The sequence below is a fragment of the Haematobia irritans genome, chromosome 2 (assembly GCF_050003625.1).
Source record: "Haematobia irritans isolate KBUSLIRL chromosome 2, ASM5000362v1, whole genome shotgun sequence".
Taxonomy (NCBI): Eukaryota; Metazoa; Arthropoda; class Insecta; order Diptera; family Muscidae; genus Haematobia; species Haematobia irritans.
Window position 1 is genome coordinate 103538160 of NC_134398.1, and position 23401 is coordinate 103561560.

A 23401-nucleotide genomic window follows, 5' to 3' on the forward strand; every position below is an offset into this window, starting at 1 on the left:
ATCATTACATTTAAATTCCCGGATACAAAAAACATGTTTAACAACATAAAGAATGTAAAAAAAATCTCCCGTCGTCAAAAATGAATGAGCGGCACGGCGATTATTTCTCCAATAGTGACCTCGACCTCGAATGTAAAAACCAAGTCAAAACTAGCTTTTGAGAAGTAAAATAAAATGCATTCTTCCTTATATTTTTTTAATTTTAATATAACAGTCTTGTGTAATTGTGTTATTATTTTGTATAGATTACACTAGTTTACAATGAAAATATACAATTGATGAGAGTCGACTTTTCTTCTGTATTTTGATCTGCTGAATTCGAGAAAAAATGTTTAAAAATTTGTTATGGAACAGTTTTTGAGATATCCCGTTATTTTTAGTTTTTCGCTCTTTTTTCACTAAACAAATTATATATCGAGTTAGAAATGTCCGATTATATCGTTGTTGGTACTTAAATGAAAGGTATTTAGATGACCAATATTAATAGTTTATAGTTTCTGCCTGCAAATAAAATGCATTGCAGTTTAAATGTTTCGATCAGAAGTCTGAAAAAACTGTTCTCACGTGTAAGCCAGAATAACTAACTTTTTGTGTGGTGTGTGGAAAGTGTACAGTGTGGTATACAATGCGGCGAGACCCAAAACATCCATGAATGTTTAGGCTATAACCTGGGTCACAGCTACCAACCGGCGGTATATACACGTTGTATAGCTCTATCTCGGCAGCTCCAGCCTTAACTGCTACCCCCATACATTCCATATACGGGTCACTAGTGTCTGGCACAAGCGGGATAGGTCTATACTGCTCGGAACGGTGTAATGTGAAAGCCAGGCCACCACCTCCACTTTATGTGCGATCCTTTTGTAGCACATTGTATCCATCACAATGGCGCAGGCTGCAGGTGTTATTCAGCTTAGTATCTTGGATCGGATTGGTTTCGGCAAACTGCACAGTACCATGATCCGTGGTTTCTCTCTATCCCGGCTCGGACCAAAAGCAAGCGGATAAGGCTTCCCGGGATGCACCTTCTCCAACACAAAAAAAACGGACGAAACAACACTGATGTGACAGCCGCTAGCCGATGAATGGGATCCAGAGTGTCAATCCGGTGCAAAGAACCAGCCGCCGTGGGATTGATAAAATTAAATTTTAGTTCATCTATGGCATTATCAATTTTACAACACCATGAGATTAATAAACACCAACCAAGTTAAAAAAAAAACTGTATTATTTTGTTTACTTAATTATTTTTTGGGAAACTCGATAATAAAACTTGGTTAACAGTCTGTCGACGAATAAAATTTTTTAAATAAATCTTTCCATAATACAGAGAAATTAAATAATTAAAATAACTTATAATGCTCTACCTCGTTACCCTTATGGTAGATATACCCAGTTGAATTTAATTTTTGACTTCTTTACATGATATTTGATTGAATTGTTGCATAGTTCGTTTGATTATATGATCTTCTTTTGGCGTAATGTTAGACATTCTTCTATTGTACTCTTCCGAAATTCATTTTTGTGATACTTCAACTTTAAAATCATCGATATTTTGCTTTTTATTATGTTGATTATGCTTATTGCCGGTAATTTTATCGAATTATTCAAAAAATATGACATTAAAGGGTGATACGGTCAAAATTTGGTCAATATAAACTTGACGTATTTCTTTCAATTTTGCATTTAAAAACCCTGAACACCCCTCATTTTGAAGGTGTGTGTGTGTGTAGAATGTTGCTCCTATTTTGATTTTGGAATTCACTCTTCAGTTGTCAAAATGCCGTCCAAGCAAGAAGAACAGCGTATCAAAATTTTGCTCGCGCATCGCGAAAATCCGAGCTACTCGCACGCAAAGCTGGCAAAATCGCTAAAAGTTGCCAAATACACCGTTACAAATGTAATTAAAGTGTTTGGGAACGTTTGTCGACAGCCAGGAAGTCTGGATCGGGGGGAAATCGAAAACCGGAAGCCGCTGAGACGACAAAGAGAGTTGCCGGTAGTTTCAAGCGAAACCCTAACCTCTCTCTCCGAGATGCCGCAAATAAGCTGAGTGTATCGTCTACAACCGTGCATCGAACGAAAAAACGAGCCGGACTATCGACTTACAAGAAGGTAGTGACTCCAAATCGCGATGATAAACCAAATACGACGGCCAAAGCGCGATCCCGGAGGCTGTACACGACGATGCTGACGAAGTTTGACTGCGTGGTAAGGGACGACGAAACCTACGTCAAAGCCGACTACAAGCAGCTTCCGGGACAGGAGTTTTATACGTCAAAAGGAAGGGGAAAGGTAGCAGATATTTTCAAGCACATAAAACTGTCAAAGTTCGCAAAGAAATATCTGGTTTGGCAAGCCATATGTACCTGTGGCTTGAAAAGCAGCATTTTCATAGCTTCCGGGACTGTCAACCAAGAAATTTACGTGAAAGAGTGTTTGAATAAGCGTCTGCTGCCTTTCCTGACACGGTTTTTCCGTACTGTTTTGGCCGGATTTGGCATCTTGCCATTGCGGTAAAAAGGCCATGGAGTGGTACGCCGCCAACAACGTGCAGGTGGTTCCCAAGGACAAGAACCCTCCCAACACGCCAGAGCTCCGCCCAATTGAGAAATACTGGGCTATTGTCAAGCGGAACCTAAAGAAGACCAAAAAAACTGCTAAGGACGAGCAGCAGTTCAAGGCAAACTGGCTTTCTGCGGCGAAGAAGGTGGACAAGGTGGCTGTACAAAATCTGATGGCAAGTGTCAAGCGTGAGGCCCGGCAATTCGGATTTGGAAAAGCGAAAGCCTAACTGAATATTTTTCCTGAATTTTATACTAATTGAACTTGAAAAAGAAATTTAATTTGATTTTTTTTAAATAACGGATTTCACCGATTTACACGCGTTTCCCTTGACCAAATTTTGACCGTATCACCCTTCAAGGCCTATGGCGATCAGTTTATGGCCAAATTAAGCAATGAACTTAACGATATTCCTACAATGCCATTTTTGTACATTTAATCCATCTTCTTATAGGTCCCTATAACTATTACAGGCAAAAAATACAAAAAATAATGCCCTTAAAGAAGAAAATATTACAGGGTGATAAGTAGTTGCAAATGTTTTGAACAGGTCGAATCATACGATTCTTTACCTGTCGTGAAATATCAATTTTTAATAACAGCCCATTCATTTTCCCAATTAGAATTTGGAAATAACACTCCATAAAGATTATAAGTGGAAGCGAAACAATAAAGTTATTATTATGGGAGATATACGTACACACAAAAAATTATTTTATTATTTTTCAATTAAACACTTAATTGGATTTGGAAACGGATTCAATTAATATGTTAATTGATTTAATTAATTATTTAATCAAATCCGAATAAAAACCAATTTAAAAAATGATTGATATTTGTTACGTTTCCAATTAAAATATTAATTGATTCAATCAATTTGTTAATCAATTCGGAAATAATTTTCAATTACAAACGTGATCCAATCACCTTTGTGATTAAAATTGAATAATTTTGAGCGATGGAAAGAGCGAAAAGAGAACAAGAGAATGGGTATTTATTCAACAATGTATGTCTGTGGAAGTAACTCGTAACGAACGGTCGGGTTTTTGTTTTTCGCGTAAATTTAAAAACATGATTGGCGACATTCTGTCTGCTGCATTCAAAATGTGTGCATAAATATTTTGAACGCAACAACAAATCATATCAAAGGGTTGAAATAAATAAAGTGTGCAACAACAAATGTCCACGTGGTAAAGGTTTCAAAAAATATATGACAGAACGCATTTGAAATTAGCTGTGTTTGTGTTTTGTGGTATTGTAAAAATGGAAAACAATCTACTTTTATTGAAGGTAAGAAATTGTGAAATGTGAATACCGTTTTCCATTGAAGTCTGTTTACATTAACCGGACTAAAATAATATATTTTTTATTCATTTCTTTTAGTGACCAATTTTATTTCGTAAAACTGACCAATCAATCCCATCAACTCCATCATTTTATCAAATATATAAGAATATGTTTGTAATCAAAAGGTGGGTACCGTATTGATCTTTTAAAATTATAAATTTCTTCCTTAAAAACAAGAGCGGTATGAGTTTTTTGGAAGATTCACCTTGAAGTTGCGAAGTAGCGTTGACATTAAATTGCATTTTTGTTTTACCTGCCTTTTTAAGTTTGAACCCAAGTAGAGAGCAGTATATCTGATATATAAACTAATGAGCTGAATTATGTAATGGTAAAAATTTCTTTCTATTTATATTTTTTCTATTTCCAGAATTTGCAAAGCATCATCTATATAATACCAAATATTACATTCCTTTCCCATTATTTTTGTCTTTGATTGGTTCAAATTTTAATAGACGATTTCAATGTGTGGAAACTTTGGAAAACTATTGTTACTAAAATTAAATTACAGAGCTCCTTAATACACCTTTTTATACTAAAAGACTACAACTGCAAAAGAAGATTATAAATCTGCAACCTGGAACTAAGAACTGAACTCGATATTCTATGCAGGTAATGTTTACCAAAATTAACTTTTAATTGAACAAAATTAATTTCCAATTATTCTGTTTACTTTCAGAAAAACTAACTTAGCTTACAGGCTGCTGATTTATTGGAAATCTAGGCGCATCTACAATTAGAAGGAACATGCTGACATGGTTAGTATGATAAGGAAGATAGTTTATAAGGGATATAGTTTATTTTTTTTTTCACCCTATGGTTGTTATTAATAGTAATTGTATGTGTAAGTTAATTGATTCAATTAAAACTGTGATTGAATTTTATGTTAAAAATCAAACACGTTTTTAATTGATTCAATCACACAATTAATTGATTCCGTGACAAAAGTCAATTAAATTTTTAATTGAAAATCGTGTTGGTTTTCAATCAAAATGGGTGATTGATACTATCATTTTCGTGATTGAAGACATTTCAATTAAAAAAATGATTGAATCCGCGATTGTCGTGATTGAAATAAAAAAAAATTTTTGTGTGTAGATTAGGTTTATGGTAGGCCTAGTTGCAAATGTTTTGAACAGCACTGAATATATATATATATACACTAGCAAACTCGGCGAACTCCATTCCGTTCGTTTGGTGATTAAAAGATGAGAAACATTTTTAATTTTGTTTTATATTTCAAAAGGATTTTCCCATTGCACTGGATCGATTTGGCGCAATCATTCATACTTCAATCAGTAGCTTGTTTGCAATAGTCAAGCATTGATCTTCAATCAGAATCAATCCTTCATTGTAGATTTCTTCGGTTATTTGGATATCAGGAGTATTCGTTTAAATGCGCAAGCGATATAAAATATCTTCACATATGTCGTCTTTGTATTTGTTCCATAACTGAATTGGCGGCGGCGGGTTCTGTGTACCGGATTGTCCCGATGGACCACACTCATTGGTCAGCGGCTGCCACATACGTGTTGTTTCGTCCGTCTTTTTGTGTTGGAGAAGGTGCATCCCGGGGAGCCTTCTCCGTTTGCTGTTGGTCCGAGCCGGGATAGAGGAGAACCCCGGACCATGGTATTGTTCAGTCTGCCGAAACCTGATCCACCACCCTTCGGTTTCGGTCAAGTGTAACCGATGCTTGGAGTGGGTGCACTTCCGGAACTGCTCCGGCTTAACATCGCTGCGGGAGTATAGTCATACCGACTACGTGGCAGGATGCTGTGCCAGCGATAGCAGCAGTGGGTCGTCAGACTATGCGACCCCCCCGACATCCCCCGTACAACAATATTCTCCGCCGCAGCATCTTACACCCAATATTGTTGTTCCAGTTCCGGATAGTGCATCGTTTTGGCAATTTAATTGCAACGGGCTCCGAGGTAAGATTAGCGAGATTGTGGACTTTATGAATCGGAAAAGGATAAGGGTCGCAGCGATCCAGGAGACTAAGCTGAATTCCACCTGAAGCCTACGCCATTGTGATCGATACAATGTGTTTCGAAAGGATCGCACAAGAAGTGGAGGTGGTGTCCTGGCTTTCATGGTACACCGTTCCGTGCAGTATAGACCTATCCCGCTTGTGTCAGACACTGGTGACCCGTATATGGAATGTATGGGGGTAGCAGTCAAGTCTGAGGCTACCGAGATAGAGCTATACAATGTGTATATACCGCCAGTTGGTAGCTGTGCTCCAGGTTATAGCCCAAACATTGAGTGGCTGTTGTGCGGGCATAACCGATTGGTTCTAGAAGACCCGCTGGTCGAATTGCCCAAGTGAGGCCCAGCTTCCCAGCCGAAGCGGCGGGACTCGCGGACGAGCGTGATGAACACCGTCGTGCTAACCCTGCTGATCCTAGAATCAGATAACTAAATCTAGAGATTAGTAAGATAGTCGACGAGCTCAAGCGGAACACTTGGTTAGAGCACGTGAAGCAATGTAACTTAAGTACAGGAAGTGGTAAATTGTGGTCGACAGTGAGAGCCCTCTCGAACCCCGCTACAAGGGATGATGGGATTTCAGTCGCCTTTGGCGACGTGACTGTGACTGATCCGAAGAGGTACGCCATATTCTTCAACCGACAGTTTGTCAAACACCCCGTGAGTGATAGAACGAAAAGGAGAGCCACTCGTCGTATACGTGGTCTCCAAGCCGACGACACACCACAATTTACCGCAGCCGATGTTACCAATGTCATCAACAGCGCGAAACCATCCAAGACGCTGGGCCCCGACGGAATTTCAATGCTAATGCTGAAGCATCTGGGAATACTGGGAGTTGAGTACCTGACCAGACTCCTCAATTTGTCCTTGGAATCACTCATTATACCCGATGTCTGGAAGATGGGTAGAGTGATTCCACTACTGAAGCCAAGCAAAGATTCGAGTAAAGGTGAATCGTATAGACCGATATCCCTTCTCTCGCCAGTAGCCAAGACACTTGAAGCACTACTCCTCCCCAGAATTTTCCAGCTGCCCACCATCAACATGGATTCCGTAAGGTACATAGTACGACGACAGCCTTACATGCCATTTCGACACATATCAATAGGGGACTTAATCAGCCCAAGCCGTGTCATAGGACGGTCCTTCCACCCCCTCCTGCATATGACGGTGTCATATGCAGACGATTGCACAATCATGGCATCCGGACCCATTGTTGATAACATTTGCGATCGAATGAATGTCTACTAGAGGTGTGCGCGTGACACGAAATTCTCGTGACACGCGTGAATCACGTGAGTCGTGAACAAAATCCAAAGCAACTCTCGTGAATGTGCGCGAATGGGACTAAAATAAATATGTCGTGCGTGAACGTGCGTGATAAATAAAATCAGTTCGTGAATGTGCGTGAATAAAATTTCTGCAAAATCACGCTCACGAAAAAAATCAAGATTTAATTCATACTCGTATATTAACTGAAATTAATTTAGCTCTCGAACTATATTCTATTTTAGAATTTTGTTACCTTTGCCTTTGTTCGTTTTGAAAATGTCGTGAGTCTCGTGAATTTGTCGTGAATCACGTGAATTGTCGTGAATCGTGCGTGAGTACTGGTTTTCATTTCGTGAATGTGCGTGAGTGGGATTGAATAAACATTTTGCTTCGTGAATGCGCGTGAGTGTGAGTGAAATTTCAGTCACGCGCACACCTCTAATGTCTACCTCGCTGATATTACCAGTTATTTCAATGCAAGAAATTTGAGGATATCTCCCACCAAATCCTCAGCCACACTATTCACATTTTCAAAATTAATGAAATTGTCTTTAAGTTTCTTGTCTGTTTGCATGTTGTTAATAGAAATGTTACTTAATAATATACTTTGTAACAAAGTAGGATATTTAAAATAACGTTTGATATTATTTGGTTTCTCTGGAAAATATTTTTTCATTCCGTTTAAAAACTATTATTCAATAAAGGCGTTTTTTAAACTGGTTATTGGGAAATTTGGGTACGTTTTTGAACATTTGTGAATTTGTCAAGTCGCTGAAAAGACAATTTTATTGACAGAAGTTCAATTTATGGACATCAAATATAGACGATTTTAAGATCGAGAAATTACATGGAAATGAGAATTGGTCATGCTCACTTATGGTGATTTCGGTAGGTCAGAAATGTGTTGCATATTTATACATTTTCCACAAAAAACGGAACTGTTTTTCGATTGGAAAATCCAATGCAGCCTATCCGAAATATTCGATTGACGGCATGTAGCTCAATGTAAGACCACAAGTGTAATACATGGTGCATGGTAGCTATGAATATTACATGGACGGCGGAAGTACGCAGGCATTGAATGTCAGAGTCGATGGCGAAACAATTCCGACAACAAATTACCCCAAGATTCTCGGGGTCACATTCGACAGAAACAAGGTCCTCCAGTCGCTTGCCAGCAGCATTTGGGGTGCGGACAAAGAAACCTTGTTAACTACGTATAAGGCAATTGGCCGGTCAGTGGTAAACTATGCAGCGCCAGTGTGGACACCTCAAACGAGCGATACGCAGTGGAATAACATACAGACCTGTCAGAACGCTGCCCTTAGAATCGCAACAGGATGTCTCCACAGTACACCCCAGGATCACCTTTATGCGGAGACCAAGATCATCCCAGTGCGTCGACACAATTACATGTTGTCAAAGCAGTACCTCTTGGGTTGCCATCGAAGTCGTTGCCAGGAATGTAAGGGTTGATATTAACCTTCTAGAGCCCGAGATCCAGCGTTACAAAAGAGAGCCTCTAGATCAGGCAGCATTCCAGGCAGGTCTGAACAGGATTCATGAGGATACTGTAGCTGAAGCGGTGAGAAGGTTAATCCTGTTTTCCTGTTTTGGCCCAACTAAGATTAGGCAAGTGCAGCCGCCTCAATTCATACTTATCAGTGATTGATAGCAGCGTAGCTGACGTGTGTCCCATCTGTAATCAAGAGCCACATGACGCCCGTCACCTTTTCGCTTACCCAGCTAAGTCTACCCGTCTCACTACCAGATCACTCTCGACACACCCCATCCTTGTCGCAGGGTTCCTTGATCTGGCTACCAGCTGAACTACGCATGCATAGAACAAAATGGATGAAACTACATTAAAAACTGTTACAACAACAACAACATTAGTACCAAACACAGCCATACCAAACACAGCCATGTCACTGACTTTTGTGACATACTTGCACAAATATTTGATTGATTTGGCCGAATGACAACTCTCAATGTTTGTATGTGTTTCGAAAAATCGTGATACGGTTAACGTCCTGGGATGAAATACAATGTTAGTACAAAAATATGGGAAATATAAAGCTAAAGCAATTTTGATGCAATTGTGCAAAAGAGCATGTATGATTTATCGGGCGATACATATGTATTCGAGATATAGGACAATTTGAGTAATATTTACAATTTTTGCTACTCAGTAGTGGCGATTTTACAAGGACATTGGTTAAATCTCGCCAAGATATGTGGTCAATTGTTGGTTGTGATATATTATTTGGCCAATTCGGGCGATATTTCCACAAGTCGGAGCTTTATTACAGTGCGTAGGATGGTTAGGTTAGGTTAGGTTAAAGTGGCAGCCCGATTAAATTTCAGGCTCACTTAGACTATTCAGTCCATTGTGATACCACATTTAACTAAAAGTACCTATTACATATGGGCACTTCTAGTCTTAACCACTGAACCTTCTCTATTATTAACTTTTGTGGAACCAACCAGATTGCTCCAAAAACATTAACAAACTGCTTAAGTTAACGTTTTCCAGGTCAGCCAGTAATCTAAAGCTATATGCTCCTAAAATTCGCTTACGCCTTACACAAAAACCAGGACACTCACACAAGAGGTGTTTAATTGATTCCTTTTCCTCCACGTCATGACAGCTTATACAATAGTCATTATACTTCGCACCTATAGTTTTTGCAAATTCGCCTATCAGGTAGCGACCCATTATAGCAGATATTAGGAGTGCTATCTGACGCCTTGAGAACACTAGCATATCTAGTGTGCGGTTTAAGTTTAAATGGGGCCATATTTGCTTGGTGTCGTTACAACCCTTGCAATTTTCCCATCGAATATTGGCCATCATAACAGCCTTCTCACGCAGTAAGAGCTTGCAGGTGGCCAGAGGCATACCAACAGATTCTAGTTCCCCTGAAATATGTAAGGTAGTTCCTAGCCTTGCTAACACATCTGCTTCACAGTTCCCCGGTATGTTCCTATGACCAGGCACCCATATTAGGTGAATATTAGGTGAATATTGTACCGCTCAGCCATCTCGTTGAGAGATTTGCGGCAGTCTATGGCCGTTTTTGAGTTAAGGAACACAGAGTCCAAGGATTTTATTGCAGGTTGACTGTCTGAGTATATATTAATGCCAATATTTGTTGGAACATTACTTCTCAGCCAATTCACCACCTCTCTTATTGCCAATATTTCAGCCTGAAAAACACTACAGTGATTAGGTAATCTTTTCGCTATTCGAATTTCCAGATCTTTAGAATATACTCCGAACCCCACTTGTCCATTCAATTTGGAGCCATCAGTATAGAAATCTATATATCTTTTATTCCCCGGGGTCTGTGTACACCACGCCTCACTGTTGGGAATTAGAGTTTCAAACTTTTTGTCGAAAAGTGGTTTTGCCAGGGTGTAATCCACTACGTTAGGCACATCTGGCATTACTTTGAGGACCGAACTATGACCGTACATTTTTTCCGACCACAGCGATAGCTCGCGCAACCGCACAGCCGTTGTTGCAGCGGACTGTTTGGCCAAAATGTCTAAAGGCAATAGATGTAGCATGACATTAAGGGAGTCTGTTCCTGTCTTACTAAATGCGCCTGAGATACATAAGCTCGCCATACGCTGAACTTTATCTAAACAAGTCGGTTTCTGAAGTGCCGGCCACCAGACTACAACACCATATAGCATTATAGGTCTAACCACTGCCGTGTATAGCCAATGCACAATTTTTGGTCTTAGTCCCCCACTTTTTCCCTATTGCCTTTTTGCACGAGTACAAAGCTACCGTGGCTTTTCTCGCCCTCTCTTCAATATTAAGCCTAAAATTCAGCTTCCTGTCCAAAATAACGCCAAGGTATTTTGCACACTCACCAAAGGGAATTTCAGTACCCCCTAAGGAAATGGGCCTAACCGTGGGAGTTTTGCGATCTTTGCAGTACATGACTATTTCTGTCTTTGCTGGATTTACACCAAGACCATTATCTTTCGCCCATTTCTCAGTCATCCGGGGAGCTCTCTGTATAATATCTCTGATTGTGGATGGGAATTTTCCCCTGACTGCTAGCGCCACATCATCTGCGTGTGCCACCACTTTTATCCTTTCTTTTTCTAGAGAAACCAGAAGGTTGTTTATAGCAACATTCCAAAGAAGAGGTGATAGAACTCCTCCTTGGGGAGTGCCTCTGTTCACATATCTTTGTATGTTTGCTTGTCCTAGTGTGGCTGAAATACGTCTCTTCATTAGAAGTTCGTCTAACAGCCTAAGAATACCTGGATCAACATTCAGAGTTATCAGTCCATTTAATATCGAGCTCGGATGGATATTATTGAACGCCCCTTCGATGTCTAGAAACGCCACGATTGTGTATTCTTTGACAGATAGTGAGCTTTCAATAAAGCTGACCAGTTCATGCAATGCGGTCTCAGTAGACCTGCCCTTCGAGTATGCATGCTGTCGTTTCGAGAGCAAACCTGAATCCACGGTAGTTCTAAGATACATGTCTATCATCCTCTCCAGGGTCTTAAGTAGGAATGAGGATAAGCTGATTGTTCGGAAATCCTTCGCACTCGAGTGAGAGGCTTTTCCTGCTTTAGGTATGAAGACGACTTTTGTTTCCCTCCACTTTTCTGGAATATATGCTAAGTTTACACATTGTTTATATATCACCGTCAACCAGGGGATAATTCTTCCAGCCACTGCCTGTAACTCCGCCGGAGTAATTCCATCAGGTCCGGGGGATTTGAATGGTCCAAAGCTATTTAGCGCCCATTTTATTCTAGATTTCGACACAATTTCCTCGATAGGAAATGATCGCTGAGCCTCTGTTACACCGCCGGAACATGGTTCAACCGTCTGATTTCCAGGGAAGTGTGTGTCCAAAAGTACCTCCAACGTCTCCTCACTGGACGTTGTCCAATTTCCCTCCGATGTTTTAATGAAACCTGGAGCGGTGTTAGTGGATGCTAGTACCTTCCGTAGTCTGGAAGCCTCTGACGTATTCTCAATACTGCTACAGTAATCATCCCAAGAGTTTTGTTGAGACCTTCTCAGTTCTCGTTTATATTCTCTCAGATTCATCTTGTAAGTGTCCCAATCCTCCGGAGCTCTTGTGGACTTTGCTTTGTTAAAGAGCTTCCTGCAGGTTTCCTCATATTACTTAACTCCGTAGTCCACCATGGCGGCCGATTTTTTCCCCTTGGCTTTCCTCTAGGGCATGCAGCTTTCAGTGAAATGTTGAAGGCCTTAGTAATCCGCTCCACTGCGTGTTCGATATCTTGCACAGTGCCCATATTTGTCTCCGGCACTTCCGGTATCATCAAATTGAACGATTCCCTATACCTATTCCAATCAGCTTTCCTAACATTTGGCGGAAATATGGTCTTTGAAGTACGAACAGCCAATCTGAAACTGATGTAGCGATGATCTGAGAAGCTATGTTCCCTCAAAACTTGCCACTCAGATATCTTATCATTCAGTTCCGGAGAGGTCAACGTGACGTCCAAAACCTCTTGTCTGTTCCTGGTGACGAAGGTTGGTGCATCTCCCTTATTGCAAACTACCAGGTTAGTACGCAAAATAAACTCTATTAGCGACTCTCCCCTTGCATTAGTATCACTACTTCCCCAAATACTATGATGTGCATTTGCATCGCATCCCATAATGAGTTTTGTCTTTGTTTTTAGTGACTCCTCAACTAAGGTCTTAACGGCACAGGGTGGCATATCCCTATCATGTCCCATGTAGACCGAAGATACCCAATATTTGCATGTCGATATCTCTAGACTGGCTACGACAGTGTCTGCATTGCTCAATGAATGAAGCAGAAACAAGTTTAGTTCGTTTTTAGCAATTATACATGCTCGATTTATATCGTTACCGGTATTATGCAAAAGTTTGAAACCCGGAGTGCTTAATTCACAGATCTTGTTCTTATATATGTATGGTTCTTGAATAAGAACTATATCTATGTCTCCTTTCATCAGGAGAACTTTTAAGGCTGCACAAGCGGCCTTACAATGGTGAAGATTTATCTGGAGGAACCGTAGAACCATCCAAATTTTCAACCACCGTCACATCAGCCGCTTCAATTGAGTCATCAAGGGCTTCCTCTTCACAGATCTCGGTGACTCTCGCAACAATCCGCGGTTCAGCTTTGGTGAGGCTTGAGCCTGTAGAAACTTCCCGCATATGATTTTCGCCATAGTCTGTAGGTTTTATGTCTCCTTCGGCTTCGCTAGGAGATTTTTTCACTGCTGACTCTACCGGAGGCTTGTCCGTTTCGGTATCCTTTGGCTGATCGCGTTTGTATACCTTCATATGGATATCATGAAAGCCATAACTTACGCGTCCTTGGGTCTGGGCTAGATGTGGCAGCGACTCTATGTTTAATATAAACACCGCATGTCGTCTTGGTCCATCCACCTCATCCAAACGACCAACCTTCCAATCGGCGGTTGGAAGATCTGGGTTACATTCTTTTAGTCTCTCTAGTATTGACTCAGGATCAGGAGGGTTTGCCGGTATCCATGCATGTGCTCTAGGTTTAGCCGGTATGTCTTTTTTATCGACTAACTCCAAAGCGGCTCCTTCCCAAACTTCACCAATTAGCATCAATGCAGCTTTAAAGCAATCCATAGACCTCTGGTCTGCAAAAGCTATTAACTTATATCGTCCTTGATACCATCCAGCATCTTGCTGTCGAGGACTTGGTCCGGGAAACTTTTTTCGCACCTCTGAGTAGACACCAGACATCGCGTTCTCAATTTCCCCCATTTTTGCCTTGGAATCATACCGTCCAATGCTCCTTTATTAATAATAGCCATCACAAGGCTGTCTTTTGCAACTGAGGCAAACGATCTTTGATCCCGTTTGGAGGATGGTAGCTCATCCGGTGATCGTTCCCTTTTTCCAGCTTCAAGAATTCCTTGAGCCCATTTTAAGGAATCGCTTTGCTTAGCCGACAACGTGCTTGGGTCGACTGATCCTAATTTCTTTAGGATAAACAAAGCATTTCTTCGTTCCTTGAATCTCTTTCGGGAGGGATTGCCTCCTTTTGATGTCGTCACCTTAGAAAAGGTTCGACTTGCCAAAGTGTCACCGCCAGTCGACCCGTCTACAGGTCGATTAATTGGGCCTGACTCTTGGTCGCTGCCCAAATTTATAACTTCAGTCGTTACCCGTCCACTGGGCCCTGAAGTTAGCAACCCAGTGGATGACTTTGAATTTCGCTGCATGGTGGTTTATTATTTCCACCACACGTGAAATTCGTAATAAGTACTTATTACGATGAAATACTCCGCTATTAGAAAACACGTCCGTTCAGTTCGACGGTTGAATAAATAATATGTGATGATTTCCCCATATCGTAGGATATGACTACGATATGGGGAAATCATCACAGAATTTTGTGTAAAATGTGGGTATTTTGGCCATATTAGATCAAGATTAAATAGCATATTAAATGTATTCTCTGTGGAAACTATCGAGTCAATTGGAGGAAACTCCCATTGAAAATGGGTCTAAAATATGAGACATTCTACAATATTTCCCCTACTCTAGCGTACATATATATGGGTTAGAATAATAATCCTGCTATCTCTCAAAAAAGGTAAACGGGAAAATAATTTTGACCTTCGTGGTCATATGGGTGTAAATCGGGCGAAAGATATATGTATATGGGAGCTATATCCAAATCTGAACCGATTTTAACCAAATTTTGGCACACTTAACGATACTATTAAACGTACTCCTTATGCAAAACTCTGGCTTTTGAAGTCATATAAGTGCAAATCGGACGAAATATATATATGGGAGCTATATCAAAATCTGAACCGATTTGTCTGATATTTTGCATACCTTACGAAAGCCTCAATATATTTGGCTGCCCGAAATTTTGAGAAAATACGTTGATAAGTACGTCAATTATGACCATATCGGTGATAAATATATATATGGCAGCTACATCTAAATCTGAACCGATTTTTTTTTTTTCAAAATCAATAGCGATTGTCTTTGATCCAATGTAAAACTCTGTTCCAAATTTGAGGACGATCGGACTGTACTTTGCACACAAAATTACATATACAGACAGACGGACGGACAGCCAGACAGATTGACAGACGGACATCGCTAAATCGACTCAGAATTTAATTCTAAGACGATCGGTATACTAAACGATGGGTCTCAGAATTTTCCTTCTTGGCGTTACATACAAATGCACAAACTTATTACACCCTGCACCACAGAAGTGGTGAAGGATATAAAAACTTGTAGCAAAAGATACCAAATTTTGAATAAACGGTTCACAAATAAAGATTGTTTTTTTTTTCAACATCCTCTACAAGCTAACCTAAATATTGGTTGGTTACTACAATGCACTGACTGAACACATTCCTAATTTTATTAGTCATCATTTTTATAAAAGTTTACTTTGATTATTTTAAAGATAAGTTTGTCTTTTTATAACCACCTAACATTTTTTTAATTAAATACATACTCGCGAAGATGGTGTTTATTAAAACTTTTTAATACGAGAACGATATCTCATTATTACTGCACTCCTTTGAATCAGAATTCCTCATAACGCAATATTGCAGTTAATATTCAAAGTGCGACTAGCTTGTTCCAACAATCTCAATAGTTTGTTTGTATAAAGCAAGTTGCAAAGAAATTTTCATATGAATTTGTACACAACTATATATCTGAATCTCATACTTACGTTCAAAAGAGGAAATTCCACCTTGACGTATGTATCAACATCTTTTGGATTAGGAACATTATAATTCAGCCCTCTTACTACAACAATTTCTAATTCATTGTCTGTTAAGTCCGTGTTGCAGTGGACGATGTTGAAACTACGTTTCTCATAGTGAAACTTCGGTAGTGGAAATTTATTTCGCTTAGAGTAACGAACAAAATCCAAATCCTTTTGAACTGTTAGAGCCAAATTTTCAAAGCGATTCATTCCTGCAATATCACCCATGGCTTTGTGATGGTCTCTGAAAGAACAAAAGTATTATATAATAAAAATAAATAGATATAAAACGTCCAGCATCAAATTGAATTTATACCTTGTATTCTTAATCATCATTAATTGTTTAGCAAGTTGCTCTTCAATACGAACTCCAATGTCAGATATGTCGTCATCTGGATCACATTCATCCGAGGCAACCATTGCGAAGGAAGCTTCCAGATTATCTCTTTGGGATGGAGGTACTGGTAACTAAAAATAATGCATTTTATTGAAATGAATAGAACAGAGAAAGCGTACAAAAAAGTCGCAATGTACATGTTTCGATTGTGTATTGGTTACTGTTAAAAAACCACCGCTTGTCATTATATACAGTAGGTTATCGAGCAAAAACTAGGTTTGTTTTAGAAAGGGTATTTTTTTAACTAATTTGCATTTCTGCGAAATGGGGTTTTTCTCATATGTCACATAATGGGCTTACACATATGCAATTGTTTTGAAATTGGGTTTTGTTTGAGTTTTTTGTGGATATTCTTTAGTAATATGTAATAATTAATATATATTTTACCGCAATTAGTGGGAATGCTACCAACCATTTCAACAGAGTGGAGACGAACCGTCTATTACAATTTGCATTACCAGAGGTAAAACACTCATTACACGTTGCACTACATTGCTATGTGTTATAATGACTAACATATAATGATAATAGCAAATACTCTCAGTAAATTGTGATGATTATTCTCTAAATGTAATAAAGTTGACCGATAATAAAGTATAAATATCAACATAATTGAGCATTTATTACATAAAAAATTAAAACCAATATATATAATCTAACAGTTATTCCAAAGATTTTTCCATTTAGAAATATTTTAATGGTGTATTAAATGAATAACCTTAACATATTATACATAAGATGGTTTAAAAAGTTTTTCCAATTGATAATTGTTGATAAAAACGAGCTCGTGGTCTGTATGTTTAATTTGTATCTTTTACACCCAGAAAAAAGTGCCTTTGAAACTAAAGGAAAAAATTTTCATCAATATAGTTTATCCATTTTATTTCCATTAAGGTAAATTTTTGTGAAAAATAATAAAATTTACTCGTTTCAGTAAAAAAATCCTAAACTGTAAGCAGTTAGGAATAGTTCATTAACTAGAATAAGGCATGGAATTTTACTCATACTATTTTCTTCGCTGGGTATAAGAATTTACTACTGAAAAAGAAAATTTTATTCACCGATAACAAAGCATTCGTAAAAATAAACAAAAACCGAACTAAAACCAAGTTTCCTCAAAATTAGTAAAATTTCTTATAAAATGATAATTGCGACTTCCTTTATAATAGAAAGTTTTTCATACATACGAACAACACTTGGCATAGAAAAATATTTTAGTTCGTTCGTACTAAGAAGTATGCAATCCTTTCAAAACTTAAGGAAACACACTTGTTAGAATATAGGAAATTTTCCTAAATTTCTATTGTCTACCTGTAATCGATACCTGTCATCGTAATCGATGTGTTTGCGCGTGGGTGTAATCGATATATTTGCGCGTCGGTTGTTTTTTAGTTGGAATCGCGTTGTTTCGGAGAGATTGTTAAAAAATAATAAGGTAAAATAATATAATAAATAACAAATAAAATATATAAAATATTTGTTATTTTAAATTAGTGAGAAAAAATTTCGTTTTTTAAATAAATCTATCAATGTTCGTGATAGTGTATAAAGAAAGAAAACACCAGCAGAATAACAACCCTTTCATTTGTCTTCATTTTGGAATCTTCAATTATCAGGTAATATTCAGTGACGCTAACCTTTTGCAACAAAAATGTTTTATGATTTTTTATATTTGTAGCTATTGAAATTGTAAAAGGAGGACAAAATCGTTAGGCAGCAACTTATTAAAAGTGAAAAGTACAAGAAGAAGAAAAAGTGCGTTTTACAGTTGATAATATCACACGGAAATTGGAAATAGTGGAATAATAAACTAATATTTCAAAGAGATTCGATGCTGTTGATTCTTAATAAATATATTCAATATATTAATAAAACATGTCTTTTATTGAAGATAAAGTTGCTTATAGAAATAAATAAAATTGTATTTAAAAACGAAGGTAAGCAGTTCTAATTATGATGTAAAAGTTTTACCACAAATGTGTAAGATTTGTCCAAATGAATGAAAAAATTTCAATAAAATCACTCCATATATGAATTCAAATTAGTTAAATTTTTTCATTCTGTAGTATAGTGGTACATAAATATAGGAAAATGTTAACTAATATATGGAATACATTATTCCTAATTTCTACGAAAATCACATCGTTCAAACAAATAAAAATGGCTTTGGCGCTATACGAAGTTCAACTTTCTTCACAATGAGTTCATTTTAACTTAAAGAAGGGGTCACTTTTTTCTGGGTGTAGACTATTTCAAAATGCAGGTAGCTTTACATGGCGTGCAAAACTTGCAAATGTGAAGTATATACTGGCAATGAACCAACTTACTGGCCCACAAATACAGAACTGATTCCGGATAGACTCTTTTCTTCTTAAAAACATCTCTAAGAACTATATTCAAATACATAACACCACAGTACTTTCTTCGTCTGATCACTTTGCGGTCATCATGACCATCAGCGATACCGTAATTGAAAATAAAACAACTGACCATTTGCTTAACGGTAAAACTAACTGGCATTACTTCAATTTCAGTCTTAATGAAAAACTGAACCTAAATGTTCCTTTGAAAACCACGCTTCAAATTGAAGAACAATTAGATATATTTGTCTCCACAATCCAAACGGCTGCACGGGAGAGTACTCACAAAAAAATTTTTTCTGATTCAATCACCAAATTAATTGATCCAATTAATTTTTTAATTGAAATGTCTTCAATCACGAAAATGATAGTATCAATCACAGTTTTAATTGGACATAGAAAAAATTCTTGATTAAAAAATTAATTGATTTTTTCAGCAAATTTCAATTAATTTTTTTCTGTGTACACATACACCTTACAAAATGAATCAATGTAATAACTATCCCAAAAAGATTAGAGAACTTTTGTCCCAAAAGCGTAAAGCCAGGAAAAAATGGCAAGAACATAGAACTCCAGAAAACAAAAGGATATTAAACAAACTTGTCACAGAGTTGAAACTCAAAAACAACACACTGTCACAAAAATTAGTGAATTTGGCGTCGACCAAAGAATCTAATTATAGTTTATGGAAAGCCACTAAACATTTGCAACAATCTCGAGCAAAAATACCTCCAATAAAAAAGAAGATGGTTCCTGGGCAAAAAAAAACCATTGAAAAGACTGAACTGTTTGCCGAACATTTTCAAAATATTTTCACACCACTACAAAGTGCCACTAACGAAGATTTAAGTAGAATCACTAAAATAGATAGATTCACAATCAAGCCGGCCAAACTGAACGAATTAGTAAACGATATCAAAAATGATTTGAGTGCAAAAAAGGCCCCAGGCTACGACATAATTACGGGGAAATTAATGAAAAAAATAACCCAAAGAATCCCTAAAAACACTATTACTGATTATAAATGCTTGTTTTCGTTTGAGATATGTGCCATTGTCATGGAAGATAGCTGAAATAATTGTAGTACATAAACCCGGTAAACCCGAAAATGATATAAACTCCTACAGACCCATATCCCTTCTTCCTATTCTATCCAAAATTTTTGAAAAACTTCTCTTAAAAAGACTGGAATTGATCATTACACAGAGAAAATTAATTCCTGACCATCAATTTGGCTTCAGGAGTCAACATTCTACTGTGCAGCAAGTTCACCGTATAATGGATGTAGCAGAAAAAGCTTTAGAAAATAAACAAGTCTGCTCTGCTGTGTTTCTTGACATAGGCAACGCATTTGATCAAGTTTGGCATAAAGGCCTTCTTTTTAAATTGTACAACGATCTCCCAACGGAGTTCTATGAAATATTGGAATCATATTTAACAGATCGGTACTTCCGCGTAAAACATGCAAATGAATTTTCTACCCTTAAACCAATAAAAGCCGGTGTACCCCAAGGGAGTGTGCTTGGACCTCTATTGTACTTACTATTTACTAGAGATGTTCCAAATCAGACATCTTCGACGATAGCTACATTTGCGGATGATACTACGTTGCTTTGCACATCGGACTCAGAGAAGCAAGCAACTAACAAACTACAAAAAACTCTGACAGAGATTCATGATTGGATTGCTAGATGGAGAATGCATATAAATCAAAATAAATCAATACACATGTTATTTACAAATAAAAAAGTATCGCCAACACCAATATTTATAAATAATGTTCAAATCCCTTACGCAAATAATGCCAAATACCTCGGAATGACATTGGACACGAAAATCAAATGGAAGGAACATGTCAAGAAGAAAAACCAAGAGATGAAACTAAAATTTAGTCAGCTATATTGGCTTTTTGTGGATAGTAGGGTATCCATAAAAAACAAAGTTATCATTTATAATCAAATGATTAAGCCAATTTGGATGTATGGAATTCAGCTTTGGGGTTGTGCTTCAAACAACTATGTCGAGTGTATTCAGAAAACCCAAAACAAGATTTTACGTACTATAGTTAATGCACTTTGGTACATCTGAAATTCTGATCTTCACAGAGATTTACAAGTGAAGCCTATTGTAGAAGAAATATCATCTGCTGCGCAGAGTCACGCCAATAAATTGCGATGTCATGTAAACACCGTTTACATGACATCGTTTTTCTCAAAATAGTGGTTGTTCAGTTGCATTATCAATACACCATATTGAACAGAGTTGTACCGAAGAGTAACATTCAAGATTTGTGGGTGGGTAATGCCGTGCGTATTGGTGTGTAAACACCGAATACATTTTTAACGACATGAGTCACCCTGTGTCTGATCTTGGTCGTTATGAAAGCGGCGAAACAACTAGTAGAAACAGCATTGGCTCCTTTCGCCTAAATAAGCTCCAAGAATTAGAAAGGCAAATGCCGAACTAACGCTACGAAATGAGAAATATGAAAGATTATGTATTCAATTACAACACGACGTTGCCTATTTAAAACAACAACTACATAAACAAACTGAATCGTACGAGACAGAAGAAGACGAACTTCAGCATGAAGTAGGTCACTTTGAAAATGAAAACCAACAACTACCAAGAAATACGGAGAGGGAGATGGAATCCACCTCAAATGAATGGCAAACTGTTAGAAGGAAGAAAAGATCAAACGAAAGTCCTGAAAAAGCAAATAATAATAAAAAACCTGCCACTGAAAACACATATTGGTTAAGTAAAGATCCGCAAACTACAAACCAATTTGCAGTTCTAGATAATGAAGACAGGGAAAATGAAACTCAAAATGAAAACTTCGTCAGAAACTCAACCATTCCGAAACCACCACCTATTTTCGTTGAAAATGTCTCAAATATTCAACCTTTAATAACACTTTTATCCCAAACTGTACCTGACCAATTTGAAATAAAAGCTCTACGTAATGAGCAGGTCAAGATACTGCCAAAGACCCCTGATACCTATAAAAAGATAATCCAAGAGTTAGACCTTAAAAATACTGAATTCTACACTTACAAACCGAAGAGTGAGAGAGGATTCAAAGTAATCCTGAGAAACATGCATTCCTCAGTTGATATACAACAACTCAAGGATGAACTTTTGCACTTGGACATGAAGTATTGAATATCTTGAATATAAAAAGCCGTTATACAAAGAAACCACTACCACTATTTGAATTGGTGTTAAACACCAAATTTAATAATAAAGAAATTTATAATGTAACGAAACTGGTATCAAGTATAATCAAATTTGAACCCCCGATTCCAAGAAAAACTGTTCCTCAATGTTCAAACTGTCAACAGTATGGGCATACTAAATCATATTGCAGGAAAAAACTTGTCTGTATTAAATGTGCTGGAAATCATGAATCCAAGTCATGTACTCGCAGAAATTGGGCAAATGACGTTAAGTGCGCTCTCTGTAACTGTAATCACCCTGCAAATTATAAGGGATGCTTAGTATATAAGCAAATATATACCAAGCACTATCCCCCTCCTAGAACATCGAGAGAAACTCAATCCCAAGCTTCCTTTGGCCAAGCTCAAAGAAACGATGGTATGACATACGCAACTGTTACTGCAAGCGATCGCCTTCTACTAAACAATCAACAATGCACTGAACCCCAACCAAACAATACACAAACCACTGAACCAAATAAAGTGTCTGAAATTCAAGATATGCTGAAAAATTTAACCTTGCTTGTGCAACAAATGTCAAATCTGATTACGAATATAAGCACAAAACTTACCTTGCAACCCTGAGCAATAATATTAACACTGGATTATCTGAAAGTAGTATTCTGGAATGCAAATGGTCCAGCATACATTGGAAATAAAAAACTTTTTGCTATATAACCAAGTGGATATTTTACTTATATCTGAAACACATTTTACTGATAAGCACCATTTTTCCATTCCAAAATACAATTTTTACCATACTATGGACCCCAGTGGGAGGGCGCGTGGTGGATCCGGAATCCTTATCAAAGAAACAATTAAGCATTATCCTGAACGCAATTATTGCTCAGACGAAATTCAAGCAACTAATATTAGAGTCGAAAATTTACAGGGTCTTATTACTATATCTTCGGTATATAGTCCACCAAGATACACTATTAAAAAAGATCAGTACATGAACTTCTTAGAAACTCTTGGAAATAGGTTTCTAGCATGTGGTGACTATAATGCGAAGCATACCCTTTGGGGTCACGTCTCACGACACCCAAAGGCAGACAATTGTATTTGGCAATCAAAGAGCTTAGATTAGAGACAATTTCTCCATATTCACCGACCTATTGGCCTACTGATTTAAATAAATTTCCTGATTTGATAGACTTCTGCATTTCAAAGGGTATCCCGACTGATTCTGTAAAATGTGAATGTAGCGAAGACTTGTCTTCAGATCATTCCCCAGTTTTCTTAACCTTGCATACACAACGAATCGAAAAAGATCATAAATGCAAACTTCATACTAAGAAAACTAACTGGCATTACTTTAAATATCAAGTCAGCAAAAACTTAAATAAGAAACTCCCTCTAAAAACTGAGTATGAAATAACTGAAGCTGTAGAACATTTTGTCCAAGTAATACAAAATGCTGCATGGAATTCAACGCCAAAAACAAGTTTCAAAGACTTCCCGACCGTATCCAATACAGTG

The 23401-nt window shown here is 37.7% G+C and overlaps 1 protein-coding gene and 1 long non-coding RNA gene across 4 annotated transcripts in view; one reads left to right on the plus strand and one right to left on the minus strand.

Annotated features, from left to right (window-relative positions):
- The window catches only part of l(2)gd1 (lethal (2) giant discs 1), a 231834-nt gene that overhangs the window by 93489 nt on the left and 114944 nt on the right, over positions 1-23401 (minus strand). For all 3 annotated transcript variants that reach the window (XM_075295777.1, XM_075295776.1, XM_075295778.1), the window contains exons 3-4: positions 16261-16412; positions 15909-16188 (exon numbers count right to left, since the gene is read on the minus strand). In XM_075295777.1, the coding sequence (XP_075151892.1) occupies positions 15909-16188; positions 16261-16412 (432 nt within the window). The remainder of the gene's footprint in view (positions 1-15908; positions 16189-16260; positions 16413-23401) is intronic.
- On the plus strand, positions 17821-18215 carry LOC142225931 (uncharacterized). The gene is made up of 2 exons (XR_012719520.1): positions 17821-17957; positions 18020-18215. It is a non-coding gene; the product is annotated as an uncharacterized LOC142225931 (long non-coding RNA).